At 40.9% G+C, this 20,188-nt stretch overlaps 1 protein-coding gene across 2 annotated transcripts in view; it reads left to right on the top strand.

The window, feature by feature from the left end:
* Positions 1-19,794, top strand: part of LOC131030638 (ribonucleases P/MRP protein subunit POP1) — a 79,270-nt gene extending 59,476 nt beyond the window's left edge. The window contains exons 5-10 of one of the 2 annotated variants that reach the window (XM_057961540.2): positions 12,966-13,084; positions 13,247-13,879; positions 17,785-17,893; positions 18,099-18,754; positions 18,994-19,167; positions 19,269-19,794. In XM_057961540.2, the coding sequence (XP_057817523.2) occupies positions 12,966-13,084; positions 13,247-13,879; positions 17,785-17,893; positions 18,099-18,754; positions 18,994-19,167; positions 19,269-19,461 (1,884 nt within the window). In that variant the 3' untranslated portion in view covers positions 19,462-19,794. The remainder of the gene's footprint in view (positions 1-12,965; positions 13,085-13,246; positions 13,880-17,784; positions 17,894-18,098; positions 18,755-18,993; positions 19,168-19,268) is intronic. The other variant, XM_057961541.2, reaches the window with a different exon arrangement.
* Positions 19,795-20,188: the final 394 nt, after the last annotated feature.

Below are 20,188 nucleotides of genomic sequence, written 5' to 3'. Positions count from 1 at the left end.
ACGGAAGAAATAAGAACCAATTCCATGCCAAAGAAGGAAGAATCGACGACCTGCTGAAGGAAATTTATTGGTCTTTAAGATAATCATTTCCCACTACGCATGATCTCCAAATGATATTTATTTAAAAAAAATATCGCCCAGCTGAAAAGACACCTTATGTAACACATAGTACCCCACGAACTTTATAACGGCAGCCTTAATTTAGGCTCCCCAATTGATGAGTCTACCAAATGTATTGAGCCTTCCACGGATATTAAAATTCAGCTAATAAAAAAAAATATATCAAAACTTCCTTTGACAACACAGAGGTGACATGGCAAAGAATTTGACTCAGCAGCTGACAAAATGACAAGTAGTCACACAACCAGCTGATGCAGACACCCCGGCAGCTCAAGCACGTCAAGCAGCTCAAGCAAAAATAAGATCATCTGATGAATAAATAGTAGCTCAAAAAGAACTTCAAACTCAGTCCAAAATTACTTTGAGTAATCCTCTAGCTTGAATAACATAGGCTTGACAAAAACCACTTGACATCAATAACAAAATGTCTAACATGGGACTCATTGGGTCTAGCGAGTCTCCCAGACTCATTGGGTACCTAAGTCTCAAGTCCCCAAGACTCGGTTGAGGTCAATTGGACTCACTGAATCTAGGCGATTCATGTAGCATTGACACAAATACACATTGAAAAGGTAAATATGTCATTCCCCAATGGACATTCCTTTGCTTTGTGGTGCCGTTAGCTATTTGTCATAAGCTCAATTGTAAACTGCATTGCCAGAAATTGGGCTTAGCTCCATTGTTGGTGAGACTAGATTGTAATTACTCCATTAAATATTATACTCTTCATGAGCTATTCTCTACCAGTGGCATAGCATACTTGTTTGACAACTCAAGTGTGTCCTAGTGTAGAGAAACAATCATGTTATGCATGGTTGTCCCCAAGGCTTGGAAAAACTCATCCAATGATATGACATACACTATAAGCTCTCTAATTTCTGATTGCATTGCCCTAAATTCCACCATAGATGACGCTGCGATAATATTACCTCTCATATCATTTGCTATCTTTACCTTTTTAACTTTGCTTTCTCATCCACTTCATCATCCAATCCAGAAAGCAACTAATCCAGTAAATCATGCAACTTGAGGATGGACGCCCTTGACCTCATTCTCCCATTAACTGCCAAATTTTCCACATCTAGGATAGCTTTTATAACCCTAAGGTTACTTGTTGGCTAGTGTAAGAACCTACCGAGGGCTCTCAACTCAGACAACGGAGGTTTTGTTGAACCTGTTGCGTTTTATGTTTGTACTTTGCAATTTCTAACAACAAGGGCTAGTTTTGAACAAATAGTATGCAAAAAGCAATATTGGAAAGAGCTGGAAATTAATTTAACTTCAGAAAATAGGATTATCAAACCCTTATTACATCCAATTTGCATAAACACCTTCAATAAAGAAATCAGACAAGACCAAGAAGTTTTATTGTCAAATACCTCAAATTTATGAAACCCCTTATTTGTCCTTGCTGCCGTACAGCAGTAAATAATGACAACAAAATTATTGATCAGTCCAAACTACCCGGAATGGTGAGTTTAGCAGCTCAAACTGAAGCTACTAGCTAGGCGTCTCCTTTAGGATTTATTTCAGAATTTTTGGACTCCTTCAACAAAATCGTACCATTTCAAGGAAGAAAGGTACGACAGATCTGCAGGCCGTACATGCACAAAAAACCCCAGCTGTAAACACACTTATTTCTGCCTCTGCTCTGACTTTGTGGCTGCAATCAATCCTTTGCATAAAAAGAACAAAACCCTGTCTAATTTGCCCAATCTTGGTTCCTGGTTAAAACCAACTGAAAAGCAAAATCAAACTGATATTTCACAGCCTCTAATGCTGATGCACAAAAATCCACCGTTTTCTTGTATCGATACTCTCAGACTAAGTTACCGGTTCTGGTTCGGATTCAAGTTTGGATTCGCGGATTTGGCAAATTTTTTTTTTTTTTTTGGGTACGGGTACGAGTTCGTCCGTACACACATATATATTTTTTAATTTTTTTTTACATATATATGTTCAAACTTCAAACATCAAAATTATATATGTTCACAGTTCAAACATACAAATATGAAACATACAATGTAACTTTCCCATACAATGATACATAAATGATAAATGATAAATCATAAATCATAAATCCATAATTGCTAATGCCAATAAATATTCTGATATTGATATATCGTAAATCATAAATGTAATATCATATTCATAATTTGCAAAAAAGATAATATTCAAGTTTCAAAATGTTAAAATAAGATTAAAAAATTTGTTTTTTGATTGTTTTTCTTTGTTTTCTAACCCGTGGGCCTTGTTTTTGGGAACCCACGGGCTTGGGTTCACCCGGGTCCTCCCTGGTTCTACCTGGGTCCTGCCCAGGCGGCTGGGTTCCCTGTGGTTCCTACGTGAGGCTCGAACCAGGACCGGGCATGAACCAGGACCAGGACCCGACCATTTTTGGCAAGAACCGGTAACTGAGCTCTCAGATCATCCGCAGGAAGAAACCCCTGCTGAAACCCTCAAGCCAAAATCTCCTCAGAGCAAACTCAATATCAAATCATCACATAATGAAAAGAAGACCTAAAAACTTCTTTTATCTCCTCCTTTAGGGTTTGGCACAATTCCCAAGAAAAGTACGATTTGGCATTAAAATGATGTTTTAACTTTTAATATTTATTTTTGACTATTGAGGCTTCAAAAATAAATCATTTCCAGTTTAATATTAAAGTGGCCCCATCCGATGAGAAATAGACCCTCACTTAAGTTATAACTTAAAGTGACTTTAAAATATTAAAACATTAAAGTTTTCCACATAATATTTAATATTGAGGGCACAAAGTTTAAAACATTAAACTTTAAAGTAATTAAATATTGATATCTCTCCAAGTACTCATCAGAAATGCCTGCCGTCAGAACTGGAGATTGCCAAACAATACTCTATCACTGCTCATATTGTTCACTCTGAAGATGGAGAATCAGTCTCCAGGAGACCCTCTAACCAACCTCATTAGCCTACGAGGGTCAGTGATAGGCTAATCTACCAAGCTGACAGATGTCAACTAGAAGGGGACATCACAGGTAGCAATCAAAGATATGTATCAGCCTACGATCTGAAACTGGCCTGTGTCTCGTAGGGTCTTGCATCCTTTGCCCACTAGCCATAGCTAGAGGACGACTAATACTCTCTAACAATATCAATAATAACTCTTTCACAATGTCCCCAACCAAGTGACACACACAGACAGAAGAACAGTAAACACAAAACACTTGTTATCGTCTTATAACGAAATCTCCTCCTGTATCTAACCATCTGCATTGATTAGCACCATCTTATCATATGTACAAAATGGCTAATGCAACTCATACTCCTACCTCCCTGACACTTAGCCATCGGATCCATTGTTATTATCCCATTGTATTATGCTACCCATATGTAGAAGAAGATCCTTTACCATAATAATGCGATACCCTACCATGATCCTATAACACTTACAATCACGAGGCATGTTCCTTAAACAATATACTATATAAATTTTCCCAATCCAATACTTCACTACTTTACGATGTAGAGAATTCAAGGAGATTTGCACCTTGATTGCTTGACCACTTGATTCATCTCTCTATAGCAAAGAGATCCTAACATTCTCAATTTTTTCTATCCTTACAAAAATCCTCTTCCAATGTAGCTCATAATTGTCAAGTAGGGCAATAATTTCTATTTACTGCAGTAACCACCACCTGAGAGTTTCCTTTTATCTCCACCCTATGGATGTTGCCAAGAATAATCATTATGTTATGTTGTCATATTATGTTTATGTTGTCGTCGGTAATAATGAGTTACAACAGTCAGTTAGTCATCCCGAAGGGCAGTTGGACGCGAAGGTTGGTCGCATCCCTTCGGGTATTATATATTGCATACGTTTCCTTCTTAGTATCATCATGATAGTCGTATCTGGGTGTAATGTTATAAGCACTTGATGTACATGGACTGTTGAATTAATACAGAAACTGAGTTTCTTTAATATATTTCCATTATGTTCTGTGCATTTACTTTCGGCATTTAATCGTTTATCCGTATGTGGTAAACATTTGGCGCTGTTGCCTAGACATACTCGGGAAAGGAAGGAGCGGATGGCGTACGGACATGATGGGCCTACCGGTCGGTGAGATTAACCCAGAGGCCGATGCCGCACAAACGGAACAATCGTTGTGGGACGTAGAGTGTGATGGCAAGAGGCGAAGGGGAAATTGAACCCTGTAATAATCTTGACACAATGTTGAGATAAATTGTGGCCGAAAGGGAAAATAATAAAAAGTTTTTTTTTTTGTGTACATGGTGTGTGCTTGCTATGTACGAAAGTGATTTATGCCAAATATACTAAATAAGGACAAAAATAAAAAGATACAAAGTGATGAATGGGAAGTGGCACAAAGAGCGTTGAATCTTAGACAACAAATAAAACGAAGGCGTAGGCTAAGGCAGCTTGCCGAGGGACGACCGACCGAGGGGTTGCTCGAAGGGAACCTAGGAGGCATCACGGAGGTTGCGGAGGCTGAGATAGACAGAGAGAATTACACTCTCTACACTGTCGTAGGGTTGCCCGAAGGGAACCTAGGAGTCACGGAGGGTGCCGAAGGAGAACTCTACAGTTCGCCAGAATGTCGTAGGATAAGAAGTCGTGAAGAGTTGGTGGAACAAACAAGGCGAAGTCTAAACTTGATCGACGCTACCAGAGACCTACTAAAGAACTTGTCCATTTCGGAGGACAACTGGAGGGAGACGATCGAAGGTGACGGTACGACCGACGGTGCCGAGGGAGCACAAGGGTATCGTACGGGAGGCAATTTGTTCGGTTCGGGGTCAACAACCTTCTCCGGAAGACCCACGAGTGGAGGGTCAGGTGCAAGAGGCGGAGGATCACCACGTACAAGCACACAAGGCACCAGAGGAGTGAGACCCAGCGGTGGGATGGCAAGTAAGCAGAAGCTGCCAAAGTTCAACGACGACGGGAAGGAAGATCCCGTCTGCCATTGTCGCACTTGCGAAACCATATGGTCAGCGAACGGTGTTACCGACCAGGACGAGTGGGTAACACAATTTCCAGCAACCTTAAGGGGAGTGGCCATCGACTGGTACTCCGATACGGATAAGGCCAAAGTCGGCACATGGCCCAACCTGAAGGAGGAGTTCGGGATAGAGTTTCGTCTCCTCAGAGACGACAATGAAATAGTAGCCGAAATCTATGGCACAAAGCAGAACAAGAACGAGACTGTCCGAGCCTATAGTCGGTAGCTCAAGGAACTGTTGGGGAAAATGGAGAGTCAACCAGCGGATGGGTTGAAAAAGAGATGGTTCGTGGAGGGACTGAAACACTCCATCCGGAAGAAGATGAAAATTGTTCCACCAACCTCGTACGAAGATGCATATAATAGAGCGATGGATCTCGAGATCGAGACCAAGACATCCAAGAAGAAAAAGAAGGATAGCTCGTCCGAGGATGATGACTCTTCCGAGGGAAGCAACAGCGATGGCGAGTCCGGCAAAAAGGTGCAAGCCCTGCAAAAGGACATGCTGAGGATGATGAAAGAGCCGAAGGTTAAGGTTCGAGCAAGACCGACGAAGGGGAGCTTTGGTGCACGGAATGTAAGACGGACGGCCACACGAAAGGCTCCTGCCAAAAGAAGGCCTATTGTGATATATGCCAGTTGATGGGGCATCCCACCAGGCAATGCCCCTACAACATGAAAACACGAAACCAACAAGTATTGCTTATGCAGGAACAACCAACTACATCGGGCGGTACCAACAACTCCCAAGCGAACAACAATGCAACATCGGGAGGCTACCGAGATAACCGGTGGGGAGGACGAAACAACAATAATAATACAAGGAGCCGGATCCAATACGACTCCAAAGGTCGACTGATGGTATAATGCAGAGCGTGCAACCAGTGGGGGCACTTCGCCCGAGACTGCCCGAAGGGAGAGGCCACACAATATTTGTGCAAATGGTGCGGACCGGGAGACCACGAAGACGCCACCTGCCCGAAGTCCGACGTCAACTTGCTCAATATAGAGGAAACCAAAGAAGAGGAAGTGCTAGCCGTAACCTGCGCCCAAGCCAAACACGCAATGTGCCCAGACCCGGAGACGGAGAAGCGAAGGGTATGGGAAGCGCGGGAAGAAATTGAGAAAGAGATATGAGAAAGGGCGAAGGCGAAGGGTACGGTGGGTACTTCCAGCCGACCGGAGGCGAATGAGGCTATACTAAATCAAATTTTAAAACTGGAGGTGCCTGTGAAGGTACACGACCTCCAGACGATGCCTCAATTACGAACGGTGTTGTTGAATAATCTCTCCCAACCACGCACCAATACCAACCACCGCACAAATGTTTTTGGGGGGTCTGCAATAGACCCCATGCTGCTGGCAGTTAACACTAGAAGGAACCCGACCATTGTGGAGATGGGTATCCTTTGCACCATTCTAACCGATACCATCGTCGATGGTGGATCGGGAGTGAATGTTCTTCCAGAAGAAACCTGGCGGAAATATGAGAAAGGGCGAAGGCGAAGGGTACGGCGGGTACTTCCAGCCGACCGGAGGCGGATGAGGCTATACTAAATCAAATTTTAAAACTGGAGGTGCCTGTGAAGGTACACGACCTCCAGACGATGCCTCAATTACGAACGGTGTTGTTGAATAATCTCTCCCAACCACGCACCAATACCAACCACCGCACAAATGTTTTTGGGGGGTCTGCAATAGACCCCATGCTGCTGGCAGTTAACACTAGAAGGAACCCGACCATTGTGGAGATGGGTATCCTTTGCACCATTCTAACCGATACCATTGTCGATGGTGGATCGGGAGTGAATGTTCTTCCAGAAGAAACCTGGCGGAAGCTGGGGAAGCCGACGCTGTGGCCATCTACATTCAATCTGTTGGGAGCAGATCAACATGGAATCAAACCCATCGGGACACTAATGGGCCAGCAAGTTACCATCGGGACGCAACCCTTCATACTGGACTTCGTGGTAATCCCACTAAAGAAAAAAGGGTATGATGCGATCTTAGGGAGAGGGTGGCTGGTGGCAGCCAAGGCCACCCACAACTGGAAGAAGAACACTCTGTCTATGGAGAATGGAGGAAGGAAGTTTATCATAGACCTTGAGACACAATTGGTTAGTGAGGAACTGGCATCATCTTCGGAATCAGAGGGTGAAGGAGAAGGCGACTTGAGGAACGAAGGACAGGGCTGCAGGGAGCCCAACGATGAAGGGATTCTCAAACTAGGAGAGTGTTCCGAGGATGAGACGGGGTCATTGAATGGGCTCTTCCACTGGCAAATGGAGGATTACGAAATGTTCCAGAGCTACAGGCTCGAAGTAGAGGAACCAGAGCAAGCAACAGAGGAGGTGTACCTGTCGGAATACAGAGAATATTGGAAGGGAGATGCCCCAAACCTCGGTGACGTAGATAATCCCAAGATCATTCGTGTCGGCAACGATTGGAACCGTGTGTGGAAGGCCGTAGCCTTCAAAATCTTTATTCTTCTTCTTCTTCTTATGTACGGGAAGGCGACTGTGGTTCGTGTAGAATTTATGGTTCCAGGTCTTCGGATGGCCATTGAAAATAGACTTGCCATCAACGGGTCCAAATTGAAACCCTACCACGAGAAGCGCGCAGGGGACCAGAGAGGCCGGAAGGACACCCGAGAGTCCGGAGGGGGACTTGAGAGGCCGGGCAGGTGACTTGACCGACACGGGACCAAAGTGGGAGACTCTCGGGCAAGGCAAACCGAGAAAGGGCAATCCCAGAGGCACGAGACTCGAGCCGAAGACTAGATTAGGGATTTAAGAAAAAAAAAAAAAAAGAAAAAAAAAGAAAAAAAATTAAAAATTAAAAAAATAAAAAATCTTTGAAAGTGGCGGTGGGACCACCGTATGGTGGAACCACCGCGGTGAGACTACTGTGTGGTGAGACCACCGTACAGTGAGACTACCGTGCGGTGGGAACCTGTGTGGTGGAACCACCGTACGGTGGACCACTGACGACGAAGGACACTTGCGGTGGAATACCACCGTACGGTGGACCCTTGTACGGTTGAACCGCATTGGGCATGCGGAAGGAGGACAGTATGGTGTGGACGGTTGGTCATGTTGTCCGTACGGTGTCATTCATACGATGGAGGGGTTACTGTACGGTAAGGAGGGTGTTGACCGCACGGGAAGGTGGCCGTACGATTGGAGGTGTCAGTGCTGTTGTGGACCGTACGGGGAGGTTGTATGGCCAGGGTGCCATTGGGGACATTACAGTGGAAAAAAAAAACGACAACCAGATTGAAAAATCATTCGATGACGTCTGGAGCCAGGACGCTGAAAATATTAGAGTGGAGAAGAAGGGTTTTGGCATCTTAAAATATCACAGAAATGATGTGCGCCATGGACTTTCGTATGGTTTTGAGGGTTGTAAATTGGTGTTGGCACCTGGGGCGTTGCCCCCAGACCTCGCGAGGGGCGTTGCCCCTTGACCCCGTTGGGGCGCTACCCCAGACCCCAGTTTATTTTTGAGCTACAATACACTTTTGAGTTGGGCGAAGGCATCAGAGAAGTCACGGTTAGTGTTGGGGTTGTTCCGTACTGTGAGAAAGAACCCTGAAGCTAAGCATTGGCGGGGAAGCCATAAGTCGTAGAGGGAGACGAATTTGGAGGTTGCGAACAAACAGAGTTTGAGGGAAGGCATTGCAAGAACGCGAAGTCGTACGACATCAGGGAGTTATTCAGTTCCGTTATCAGCCTTTGGGGAGTGTGATGGAGGATTTGAGGTGTCTCCTAGCCTTTGTGCCAGAGGGTTGTGGCCACTTCCAGGCATGAATGGTACGCTTTGAGGCACTCGGAGTATGTCTCGACTGGATGTGAGGTTGCCTTGGTGGATGCACAGAGGGCTCGGGAGGAGTTGACCACTAGGTTGGAGGCAGTAGTAGCGTGAGACTTAGCTCAGCGTACCCAAGAGTTGGATGCCGAAAAGCGCAGCACAGGTTTCTATCGAGGACAAATTGGCTAGGGAGACAATATCATTTGAGTAGCAGTTGGTGGAGGCTGAGACTAAAAAGCGTGTGTTGCAGACAAGTTTGGTTTAGGCACAGGAGGACTGTGATCTCAAGGAAAAAAGAACTCCTTGCGGAAGTAATAATGGTGACATCCGCACTTGAGCATCAAATGGTAGCAGAAAAGGGTTTTCAGGCGAGGACGCAGCAGGTGTATGAGTTCCACGCTCGACTGGCGTTAGCAGTTCCTACAGTTCTCTACCTTGGTTTTGTTTAATGTCATCTCTATTTTGTATTAAGTCGTCCAGAGACGACTTCTTTTCTCGGGGGGGATGATGTTGCCGGGAATAATCATTATGTTATGTTGTCATATTATGTTTATGTTGTCGTCGGTAATAATGAGTTACGATAGTCAGTTAGTTAGTCGTCCCGAAGGGCAGTTGGACGCGACGGTTGGTCGCACCCCTTCGAGTATTATATATTGCATACCTTTTCTTCTTAGTATCATCATGATAGTTGTATCTGGGTGTAATGTTATAAGCACTTGATGCACATGGACTGTTAAATTAATACAGAAACTGGTTCTTTAATATATTTCCATTATGTTCTGTGCATTTACTTTCGGCATCTAATCGTTTACCCGTATGTGGTAAACAATGGATAGCTGCAATATAGGCAGTCTTAAACCCTCCTAACAGATCCGGCCATTTCTCTGTATTATTAGTTTTTATTCGAAGGAATAGTGAGCCCCTTGTTGTCGAGAAATTATGTAATGTCGTAATTAGAATGTTAAGTGTGTTAGGGGTCGGTGGTTACCTGACGGTTGCCGGCAGTTGGCACCGGGCAACCTGTACCGATACCTATATATATGTACTTGGGTCTCTTTTTTCAGGGTGTGGATATTGCTTAAGGAAACTATGTTTTGAATGTACTAGCATTTTGGAACAAATGTGCGTTAGGAAGGTCATCATTGACTCCCTTCGGATAGCTGAGGAGGACAAGTTAAATACCACCTTTGTGGTGGAGGATGGAGTATATGTGTACAACTGAATGCCCTTCGGTTTTTGCAATGCTCCGACAACATTTCATAGGATAGTTCTCCACATCTTCGACCAAATGTCTGTGGGAAACTTTAAGGCCTTCTTGGATGACTGGTCTATTTTTAGTAGCGAAGACACTCACTTGGTGGCACTGCGGGAATGCATGGAGAGATGCCGGAAGGCCAGGCTAGCCTTGAATCCGAAGAAATGCAGATTTATGGTGCCGCAAGGGAAGCTGTTGGGGCATATTGTTTGCAAGGTTGGATTAAAAATTGATCCGGATAAGGTATAGGTAATTGTGGAGATGGAGCCGCCCATTGACGTGACATGAGTAAAGTCCTTCCTCGGACATATAGGATATTACCGGAAGTTCATTAAGAACTTTGCTCAACTTTCATTCTCATTGGACAAGCTGACACGGAAGGGCAAACCATATGTGTGGGGACCGGCACAGGGGGAAGCATTTGATGAACTCAAGAGGAGACCGGTGGCCGCACCCATTTTGGCCTATCCAAATTGGGACCGAGAATTCCACGTACATGTGGATACCTCGAACTATGCCATTGGGGCTACACTAGCACAGGAAGGAGGACATGGGCTGGACCACCCCATATATTTTGTCAGTCGCTTGCTATTAAAAGCTGAGAAGAATTATAGCACCACCGAGAGGGAAGCCCTTGGAATGGTCTATGCCGTACAAAAATTTCTGCACTCCTTTTACTTTTTATGTGGATCACCAGGCATTGATGTACGTGGTGAATAAACCCATTATTCAAGGCAGAATAAGAAGGTGGCTACTACTCCTTCGAGAGTTCACATTCACAATAATTGTACGGTCAGGTAGGAGCTATGTGATCGCGGATCAATTGTCTCGGATTAATTCGGGAGAGCCATCAGAGGGAGCCAATGATGACTTTCCCGACGCACATCTGTTCCAAAATGCCAGTACATTCAAAACATAGTTTCCTTAAGCAATATCCACACCCTGAAATAGAGACCCAAGTACATATATATAGGTGTCAGTACAGGTTGCCCGGTGCCAACTATCGACAACCATTAGGTAACCACCGACCCTTAACACACTTAACATTCTAATTACAACATGACATAATTACCTGACAACACTCCCTTGAACAAAATTTCCTTTTTACATGTTCTCAAATATGGGCTGCAACAGCTACTTATGTGTTCCCTGTCAAGTTACCATCAAAATTTAACTTCACCCCATTCTGCAGAACATGCCATTTTTCCTCCTTTCTATTATTAGATTTCTCTTTTTACCCTTGGATAAATCATTGGATGTAATTGTTAATCCATGAACACTAACACAATTCTTTGGGTTGATAAGTGAGTTGTATTTAAAGGTCCCTCTCTCCAATGAAATAGTTACGGCTATACGCCCATAGGCTATCAACTACATGGCTATCTAAAGACAAGCCAAAAAGCAGCCCCCACAACCATGACCTCATCAATGGGGTGCCATAGAACAAATCAGATTAGTATGTAAGAGAAAGTCTATGAATTGTTCCCAAATGGGTTTCCCTCTGGAAATACCAAGTTGTAATCAGAGATTGTCTTTTTTCTTCCATAAACTACTATAATAGCTGAAAATGAGTGACAGTCCTTGCTGTTTCCTTCCATCATTGCTGCTGCATATTGTTGTTTGTAACTAGGTCAATATGGGTTTGGATTGCCTTAAGGCAACATCCGAACCCATTTAGGACTGGGCCCTATCCTAAAGGGTAACGTGCCCCCAAGATCGAGCCCAGCCCTATACTTGCACGCCACCCTAAATACTCCATGCCACAATAAATATATTGGCGCCAAAAAGGAGGAGGCCGACTTGAATAAATAAAGGCTAAAGACACATATAAATAAAGACATCTTTGCAAATACAATTCACTCATTTTCAAGCATTCTGCGAATCAGCTCTACATGTACAAGGTGCGAATTTACACAAGGAGGGTGCGAACTTGTCTAGGCTTGTGCGAACTTGTCCAAGAGGACATAGGCCGTTTTGGTGCAGACTTGAAGAGCTTAGAAGTGCAGATCTGTCATACAAAAGGGATCAGATCTGAAAAGGAAGCTAAGTATTGTATTTGTTATATTAAGGGAGAATATATAATCTGACCTGTGGGTCTTTAATGCTGGGTTTTCTTCCTTGGAAGTTTTCCCAGGGTATTTGTGTTTGTCTCTTGTTTACTTCCTTCATTTCTGAGTTTACTGAATTATGGTTTACTAAAATGTTACAAATCTGATTAACGAACTAGGGCATAATTAAAGGACATAAATCTGATTACTGATCTAGGGCACAAAAATTACAGCCATGACCTCATCAATGGGGTGCCATAGAACAAATCAGATTAGTATGTAAGGGAAAGTCTATGAATTGTTCCCAAACGGGTTTCCCTCTGGAAATACCAAGTTGTAATCAGAGATTGTCTTTTTTCTTCCATAAACTACTATAATAGCTGAAATTGAGTGACAGTCCTTGCTGTTTCCTTCCATCATTGCTGCTGCATATGAGAACTGTGTGAAGCGGCTAGTTCCAATGAGGAGTGTACAATTAATTATAATTTGTGATCCAAAATTAATAAATTTTGAATCTTTCTTTTATTATTCTAGCAGTTTCTCTAACCCCAAATGAATGTTAATATGATTGATTTCATTTTTTTACATGGATTTTTTCGTGTTAGATAGTTTCTTGTACAACTTAAAGAGTTCATAGATCAAACAACTTGAAGTTGCATTCACTACTCAGCTAGCAATGGATTGTTTGCTACATTGTACTCACCTCATAAAGTTGAAATTTTCAGAGTGAGGAAGATGGCACAATACTCATGTGCTTATCCAGACAACATGACCTTGGGCGGCTGGATGTTATTGGGTCAAGGGCTTTGAAACTACTGCAAAAGATATTGCACCCCATTTCTAGGTAATTCTTTTACCTTTGGCTACAATCTTTTTTAATCTGAAACAATATTGTGGAGAAGTAAAATTCACTGCACATTATGTTTTTTTTTTAACAGGCTCACAATGCTCTCTTCCAGAGATAAATTCTGATGATAATAAGTTTCTTCCCTGTTTGCTATTTAAGGTTGAATATCAGTGCTGAAGGGTCTAAATTTGAAGGTTCTTTAGACTTTCATGGACTCTCAGTTTCCAGAATTTTTCAGCTTCCAGAAGCATATCTTTTGGAGAATGCTGATAAGTTGCCAGTGAATGCTGTTTTATCTATGGATATTCATGATCCTCGTGATAGTCTTGCTATGCAAGAAAAATTTCTTCCCAATGTCTCTTCTGTGGCTAAACGTGTTGAGACTCAACAAACCTGCCCTACTGTTTCTTGTGAAGTCAAGTCAGATGTTAGTAGTAAATTACTAGACTCAGAAATGTGCGGAAAGTGTGGAAATGAAGAAATCACCAGTATGTCTGATGACACGTGCTCTTTCAGTGCATCCAAAGAAGAGTCCCAAAAGGCATTTGACACCTTTTCTGAACATGTACCTAACAAGACATTATGGAGTTCTCAAAAAGAGGGTTTTTCTCTAGGCATCCCTCTGAGTGAGAATATTCTTAACCAGAAGCGCCATCTACAGCGTCTAGACTTCTTTTACCTAGATAAGGGTGATCATGGAAACAAATCAATGGAAGGAGAGCAAGGACGTTTTAGCAGATCATGCCCTATTATCCTTTTGAAGAATGATAATAAGAAGCCTTCTGCTTGTGGGTAAGTACAGTTCCCTTTTTCTACAGAAATGGATCCTTCATTTATATAATTGTTTGTCTTAAAGATAATAAAGATTGGCTGTGCATGGCAGAACCCTGGTTGAAATATTTTTATGTGGTGTTTTATTTATCTGTGGTTTAGTTTCACTGCTATTATGATATATGTATTTTTAGATTTGTTAATCCTGTTACAATACTGTAATGTCCCCACTTTGAAATAGAATTTAATGATAAATAATAATAGTAAAATTATAATGCAAATAAATAAAAATAAAATTAAAATTAAAATCTAAAAAAATATAATTAAAATCTAAAAAAATATAATTAAAATTTAATTAAGTTAATGAATGGTTAAAAGACATGGAATGAAAAGTTGGGGCTTCCTCAAATATGAGATATAAAAGGGAGAAGAGAACCTCGTTTGAGATGGGGATAATTGGAGAATCAAAAGTGGAGATCTGATTTAAATAAGAAGTGCAGATCTGATCATTAAATGTTGTGTCCCTTTCAAAGGGCAGATGTAATGAAGAGTTGAACTTCTAGAAAACAACAAAATTGACCATGGCGTGCATCAATTTTCTGCTTTTTTAAGACGTCAGGAACAAGGCCAAAGAAGTCAAAATTCTGATCAAGGTGCATTCTCCTGTACAGGAATTGTGTTTTCTGACTTGTTCTTTCGTACAGACTTGTGCTTGTCTCTTGGTTGTACGATGCATAGGTGTGTGGCTTGAGACATAGGGTCATTTTAATTTTTTATGTGGTGGAATTAAAAAAAAAAAAAAATTTGCAAAAAAAAATCCATTTTTGGGCTGTCAGACCCTTGGGTTCAACTTGGGTCCTCTTGGGTTCGCCTTGGTTCGAACCAGGCCTGTGAACCACGAACCCTGTCCGAACCACAGGCGAACCGGACCCGAACCCCGAACCAGGACCGTACCGGACCAGTACCAGGGGTCTAGGGGGCCGAACCCGGTAACTTAGCTTTAATTAAAACAATAATTAACAAGTCTTTTACTATTTCTATCTGTGTATGAAATGTGACATTCTTTAATTAAATTAATAATAATTAACTTGTTCTTTGCTATATCAACATGCCTTAAAGGATCGTACTTTTGTTTGAAGGAAGATATCGACTTGCTGCATCTGCTTTAAAGGATCAGGCTTTTGTCTGAAAGAAGATATCGACCTTAATATCTCTGTTCTGCTGTAAGGATATCTGTTCTACTACAATCTATAATCAAGACATCAATGACAATTCTTAACAAAGCCAAGATCAGTTTCCAGGTGGCAACGACAACTGTCTCAAATCATTTGTGATCAAAGTGGCAATGATCTATAATGGTGGCTGCATACGCAACAAGAAGGGCTTGGTATTCAAGCTTTTGATGCAAGTGATTGGACATGTTTGTCCCTGATCATTATTTTTGGTTGTTTGTGAATGGATGTGTTTGTCCTCATTCACAAGATGATGTAAATGATTGGATGTGTTTGTCCCCAATCACAAGAGTTGGTGATTATAATTGGATGTGTGTGTCACCAATCATAATTGTTGTGAGCAGATGTGTGTTTCCGTGTTCATAACCTTGATGTTTTATAGATGTGTTTGTCCCTATCCAAATTTGATGTAAGACCTTGGATAGATGTGTTAGTCCCTGTCCTTAGTTCCATGGGTAGAAATGTTTGTCCCTATCCTTGAATGAAGGTATATTGAGCATAGTGAGGCTAGTTCCACTATTGCTTGTCTTGAGTAGATGTGTATGTCTCTACTCATACCTTATGATGAACTACTGAACATGGTCGTTAAGTATTGCTGGTCCACTATCCCCTTTTGGAGAATGATGCAATATGGGGGGGTGTTAGGAACATTGCATCATAGGATGCATAAAATAAATATGTTTATTATAGTTTGTTAAGTAGGTTAAAATATTAGAGGTACAAACATGTTGAGTAAAACAACTCAATATATTTGGGAAAGCTGTTGTGGGAGTTTCCTATTTATGTAGGAGATTAAACTCCTATGTGTGATGTATTTGGTTGAAAATAAAGAAGCACGTATATTCAGTTTTTTATTATTGCAGCTTCTGTCTTTGTCTGATCATACTTCTTATGAAGGGTATAAAGGGCGCCAAGTTTTATGAAGAGTTTCCTGTGGTTTTGGACGCCATACTTGGGAGATTTAGAGCTGGGCAAGTATTCTTCTTGCTGGCTGTGCTATAAACCCGAGATTGTGAGGTTTAACCAAGGGACATGGGGGCTGATTGAGCTTCATTTCAGGACACAAGGGCACTTTCGGAACAAATGTGAAATGCTATACTCATTATTGCTGATGTTGTGGAGGGATAGGAGCTGCCATAACTGAGTCTTGTGGGTCGAAGCTTCCTTTAATGATTTAGTGTTTGCTGAGCACCATCATCTTACTTTCATATTGTTGTATGCTGAGTAAGACTGCAGAGATGTTGCCGATAACAATTACAATCTGGTTATGCAATTGAAGATTAGGGTTTTGGAGCTTACTCTTTGCACTCTGTTTCAGTTTTATGACTTTTCTGAGCAGCATTTTATGGCAGAATAAATATTTTTTTAATATCAGATCAGACCTTTCTGTTTCTGTTATTTAATATTGTCAATGGTATTTTCTTTATCATGTTGCATACATTATTCTGCGATTCTGAGTATCATTCAAAACATCTTCCATCACTTGCAACAATGAAATCTTGAAACTTGGTTTAAAACCTAAGGAGATTTATAGATTACTAGGAACCAGCTTTTTGCACACAAATAAATTGCAAGACTTTTTCCTCACTAGTGGTTTCCAATGAAAGTCAATCAGTCATGAATATTTGCTAGACTAGGCAAAAAAAATTGGAATTTGCAGATTAGAGTAACTTGCTTCAGCTTCTCTTGCTTTTCAGCTACGTTTTCCAAAAATCATTGTTTAAATCTGCTCAGAGGTAAAGTCTGTATTCTCTATGGTTCTGCATTTTGTTTATTATGATCAACCACCTTGGAATTCTTGATAACTCCAATAGAGGAGCTCAAAGAGCAACCGATTTGAACATGGGAAGTCAGAGAATTTAAATCTGTTTTGAGTCATAAAGAATTTGCAAAAGATTGCCTGGAATGTTTCTGCCGAGTAAACAGGAGGGATATTGAATCATGATATATTATAGTTTCTCATTGTTACAAATTACAATCACCAAATGGTTGAATGAAGAGCACTGTTCTGCAAAATTGATTTTCGTGGCAGTAAAAGTTATCAAGGGCTCCAAGAGCCTATGGGGGTTAATCTACATGGATGATGAACTCTTCAGTGTAAAATTATGTGGGGAGTTTGGATTTTCCATCCAAAACAAAGGTTGGAGATTTAAAGCAATAAAATTTATAACATGATAGTACCTTCATGCTTTAAATGGCATGTGGGACCATTTCTTAGAAAAGAGTTTGTAACCTTTTTTACTCTTCTATCAATCTTTATGGAAATATTGTAATTGATCAAGGTCAATGGTGTTTGACATACTAAAAAGGAATATTTTGAATTTTTATATCATTTAAATGATATTTTGCATTTCTAAATTGAGATTAGCTATTCTATCCATACATTTTTGCTACTAAGCATGGAGTAGAAATATTCTAATTTTCTCCTGTGCTTTGTTTTTCCATATTTTAGCAAATAGGATAAAGTTACTGGATACTCCACTTAAATAACCATGCTTTTTTTCCAGCAAATATTTCAGGACATTGATGATCAGTTCAATTTAATGATAATCTGTATTAATATAAAGCACATTTATTGTTTCTATCTATTGAATTATTTAGCTTAACGTTTGTAGTTGTAGGTGATATTTTTGCATATGCATTGTTAGTGTTGTTAGTGCAAACTTTCTATACTCATCTTATGCATTTTGTTAGATGGTCTATTATTCTTCCAGTAAGCTGGGTTCGAGCCTTTTGGATTCCTCTTGTCCTTGGAGGAGCTCGAGCTATTGGATTGCGGGAGCGACGGTGGCTGTCAAGTGATGTGAGCTTTGGATAATCACACTCAAAATTTATGTTTCGTTCGTGTTGTTAATTGACATTTCAGTTACTGAATGCTTTGTCAACTAAGGCCTCAGTAGTTCCTAATAGGATTTATATTTATGTTTTCTTGTTGCTGGTTAGTGGGTGGTTTTTAATTCTGTGGAGTATGTTTTCTTATTGATGGTTGATTGGTGGCTTATGTGTAGGCAGGAGTATCATCATTTCCGTATGACTTTCCTGACTGCAAAGCATACTGTGACTATATGAATGAGGAAACTGCAGCATATGAAGAAATGATTGCTAGCAGGCCACCTTCTAAAAGACCTCCCGCAATTTTACTTCCTCCACCATGGAATTCTATACAAGGGTATGTAAAAAGAAAATACAGTGGAAGTGCGGCCCTGCTAGCAGATATTACTAAGCAAGAGAGTGAGAAAACAGAATTAGTGGAAGTACAGAGACTTCACTCAGTGAATTCCCTACAAGACAAGCTCGCAATTCCAGAGGTTATAAATAAAGAAGATTTAGGTAGCCAAGGTTTTTCCTCAATACATGAGAAGAAATTTATTTTTCCTGGTCTTATAGCCAGGACATCAGCAATATTGAAGCAGCATTTGAGAAGAGTTGGTGGTCTTCACCTCCTCCTATTTCCAGACACTCATAGTAGTCAAAAGAAAGACTATTCTCACTTACTGGATGAAGGAAGAATTTGCTGGAGATTGAAAGATGTGAATAATATAATTCTTGAAAATGAACCTTGCTTTTTGAAAGTCCTCCTTTATGCTCCAGGAAAAGGTCTTTTTGAGGAAGGTGCTGTCGTATGTGCACCAATTGAGAATGACTTTTCCTTGTGGTGCTCAAAGTATGTACATTGCTGAAGCTTTGCTGTTATTTTTTTTTTGTTGTTGTTGTTGTTTTCCTCCAAATTCTTTTTCCTTCCTATCTATGAGTGTGATGGGATGGTTTGTTTCAATATCAGGTTAGCGATAACCATTGTTATTATAAACAAATTACTTATGGACTATCATTTAAGCTTTTTCTTTGTTTTGTCACTCCAAAAGTGATGTATATCTGGCTGACGGATTATCTGTGATAACACAGATCTCGAGGATGGCAAGGGCTTGACATTCCACCTACTTTGAGGAATGCAGAATGCAATCAACAGTGGATAACTAACAAAGAAATGGGGCAATGGGGAGGCATTGTTTCAAATTGTGGGCAAGAAAATTTGCGGATGCCAATAGGCTTTGTGACAACAGGTGCCTGTCGTGGAAGGTATGGTGTAGCATACTCCATTTAGATAAAGGTACTGATTGGAATAGAATCTGATTAATAATTCAGAGACACTGATTATGTTTTTTTCCTGTTTCTAATAGTGTTCCAGCTTTGGCTGTAGCCATGTGTGAAGGAACTATTCTAGGACATCTGAGAGCAGACCAATGGAAAGACTCAAAGTGGAGGAATAAGTCTGAGGTTTTTGTACTAGTTAGGAATATGAAGTCAACTGTGTACCGACCTGCTCTTGCAGCCATTATTCTCGAAGAAAATGAAGATAAATTTTATTGGTAGAGGAAATTAATCAGAGTTCTTTTTGGTTTTGCAGTGTTTAAAGATACATTTTTGGGTGATAGTGATAAAATCAAAATTTTAAATAAAATCTTGGACTACACGGGGGAATAAGAGGAATTTAAATCAGTTGGAAGGAGACAAAAGTGTTTTAACACAAAACATCCTATCAATTTCAATATCATATAGATAAGCTACGTGTATAATTTGATGCTTTTTGGCAAAAAGTTTAAACAGATGTTTCACTTCCCATACTGAATTCAAACTGTAAAGATACAATGTTCATTGCCCTTGACAAAATTATTTATCCACTTTCGTGGATATTTCCTTGGGTCATGTCTACAGTTCAGTTCCAAGTTGTCGTTCATGTCAATGAAGTTTGCATAACGTGGGTAACCATTTTGTAAATTTTCTTGCTTGGTTTTATTTATTTAACTACTGCCACAAAGAAGACATCAAAGATAGATTTACCTTATACCAATTCTTCTGCAATAACAAGAGTTGTTATGCCCAGAGGTGTTTACAATGGCAGAATGGGGATTCAAAATGCATGTACGTAAAATTCAACCTTTTCAAGGATAAGGACAAATATAAAATTAAACAGATGGTTCACTTCCCATACTGAATTCAAACTGTAAAGATACAATGTTCATTGCCCTTGACAAAATTATTTATCCACTTCCCTGGATATTTCCTTGGGTCATGTCTACAGTTCAGTTCCAAGTTGTCG

This window comes from Cryptomeria japonica, chromosome 3, assembly GCF_030272615.1.
Source record: "Cryptomeria japonica chromosome 3, Sugi_1.0, whole genome shotgun sequence".
In the NCBI taxonomy this organism is placed as follows: domain Eukaryota; kingdom Viridiplantae; phylum Streptophyta; class Pinopsida; order Cupressales; family Cupressaceae; genus Cryptomeria; species Cryptomeria japonica.
This window is presented reverse-complemented; position numbering and strand designations above follow the sequence as displayed.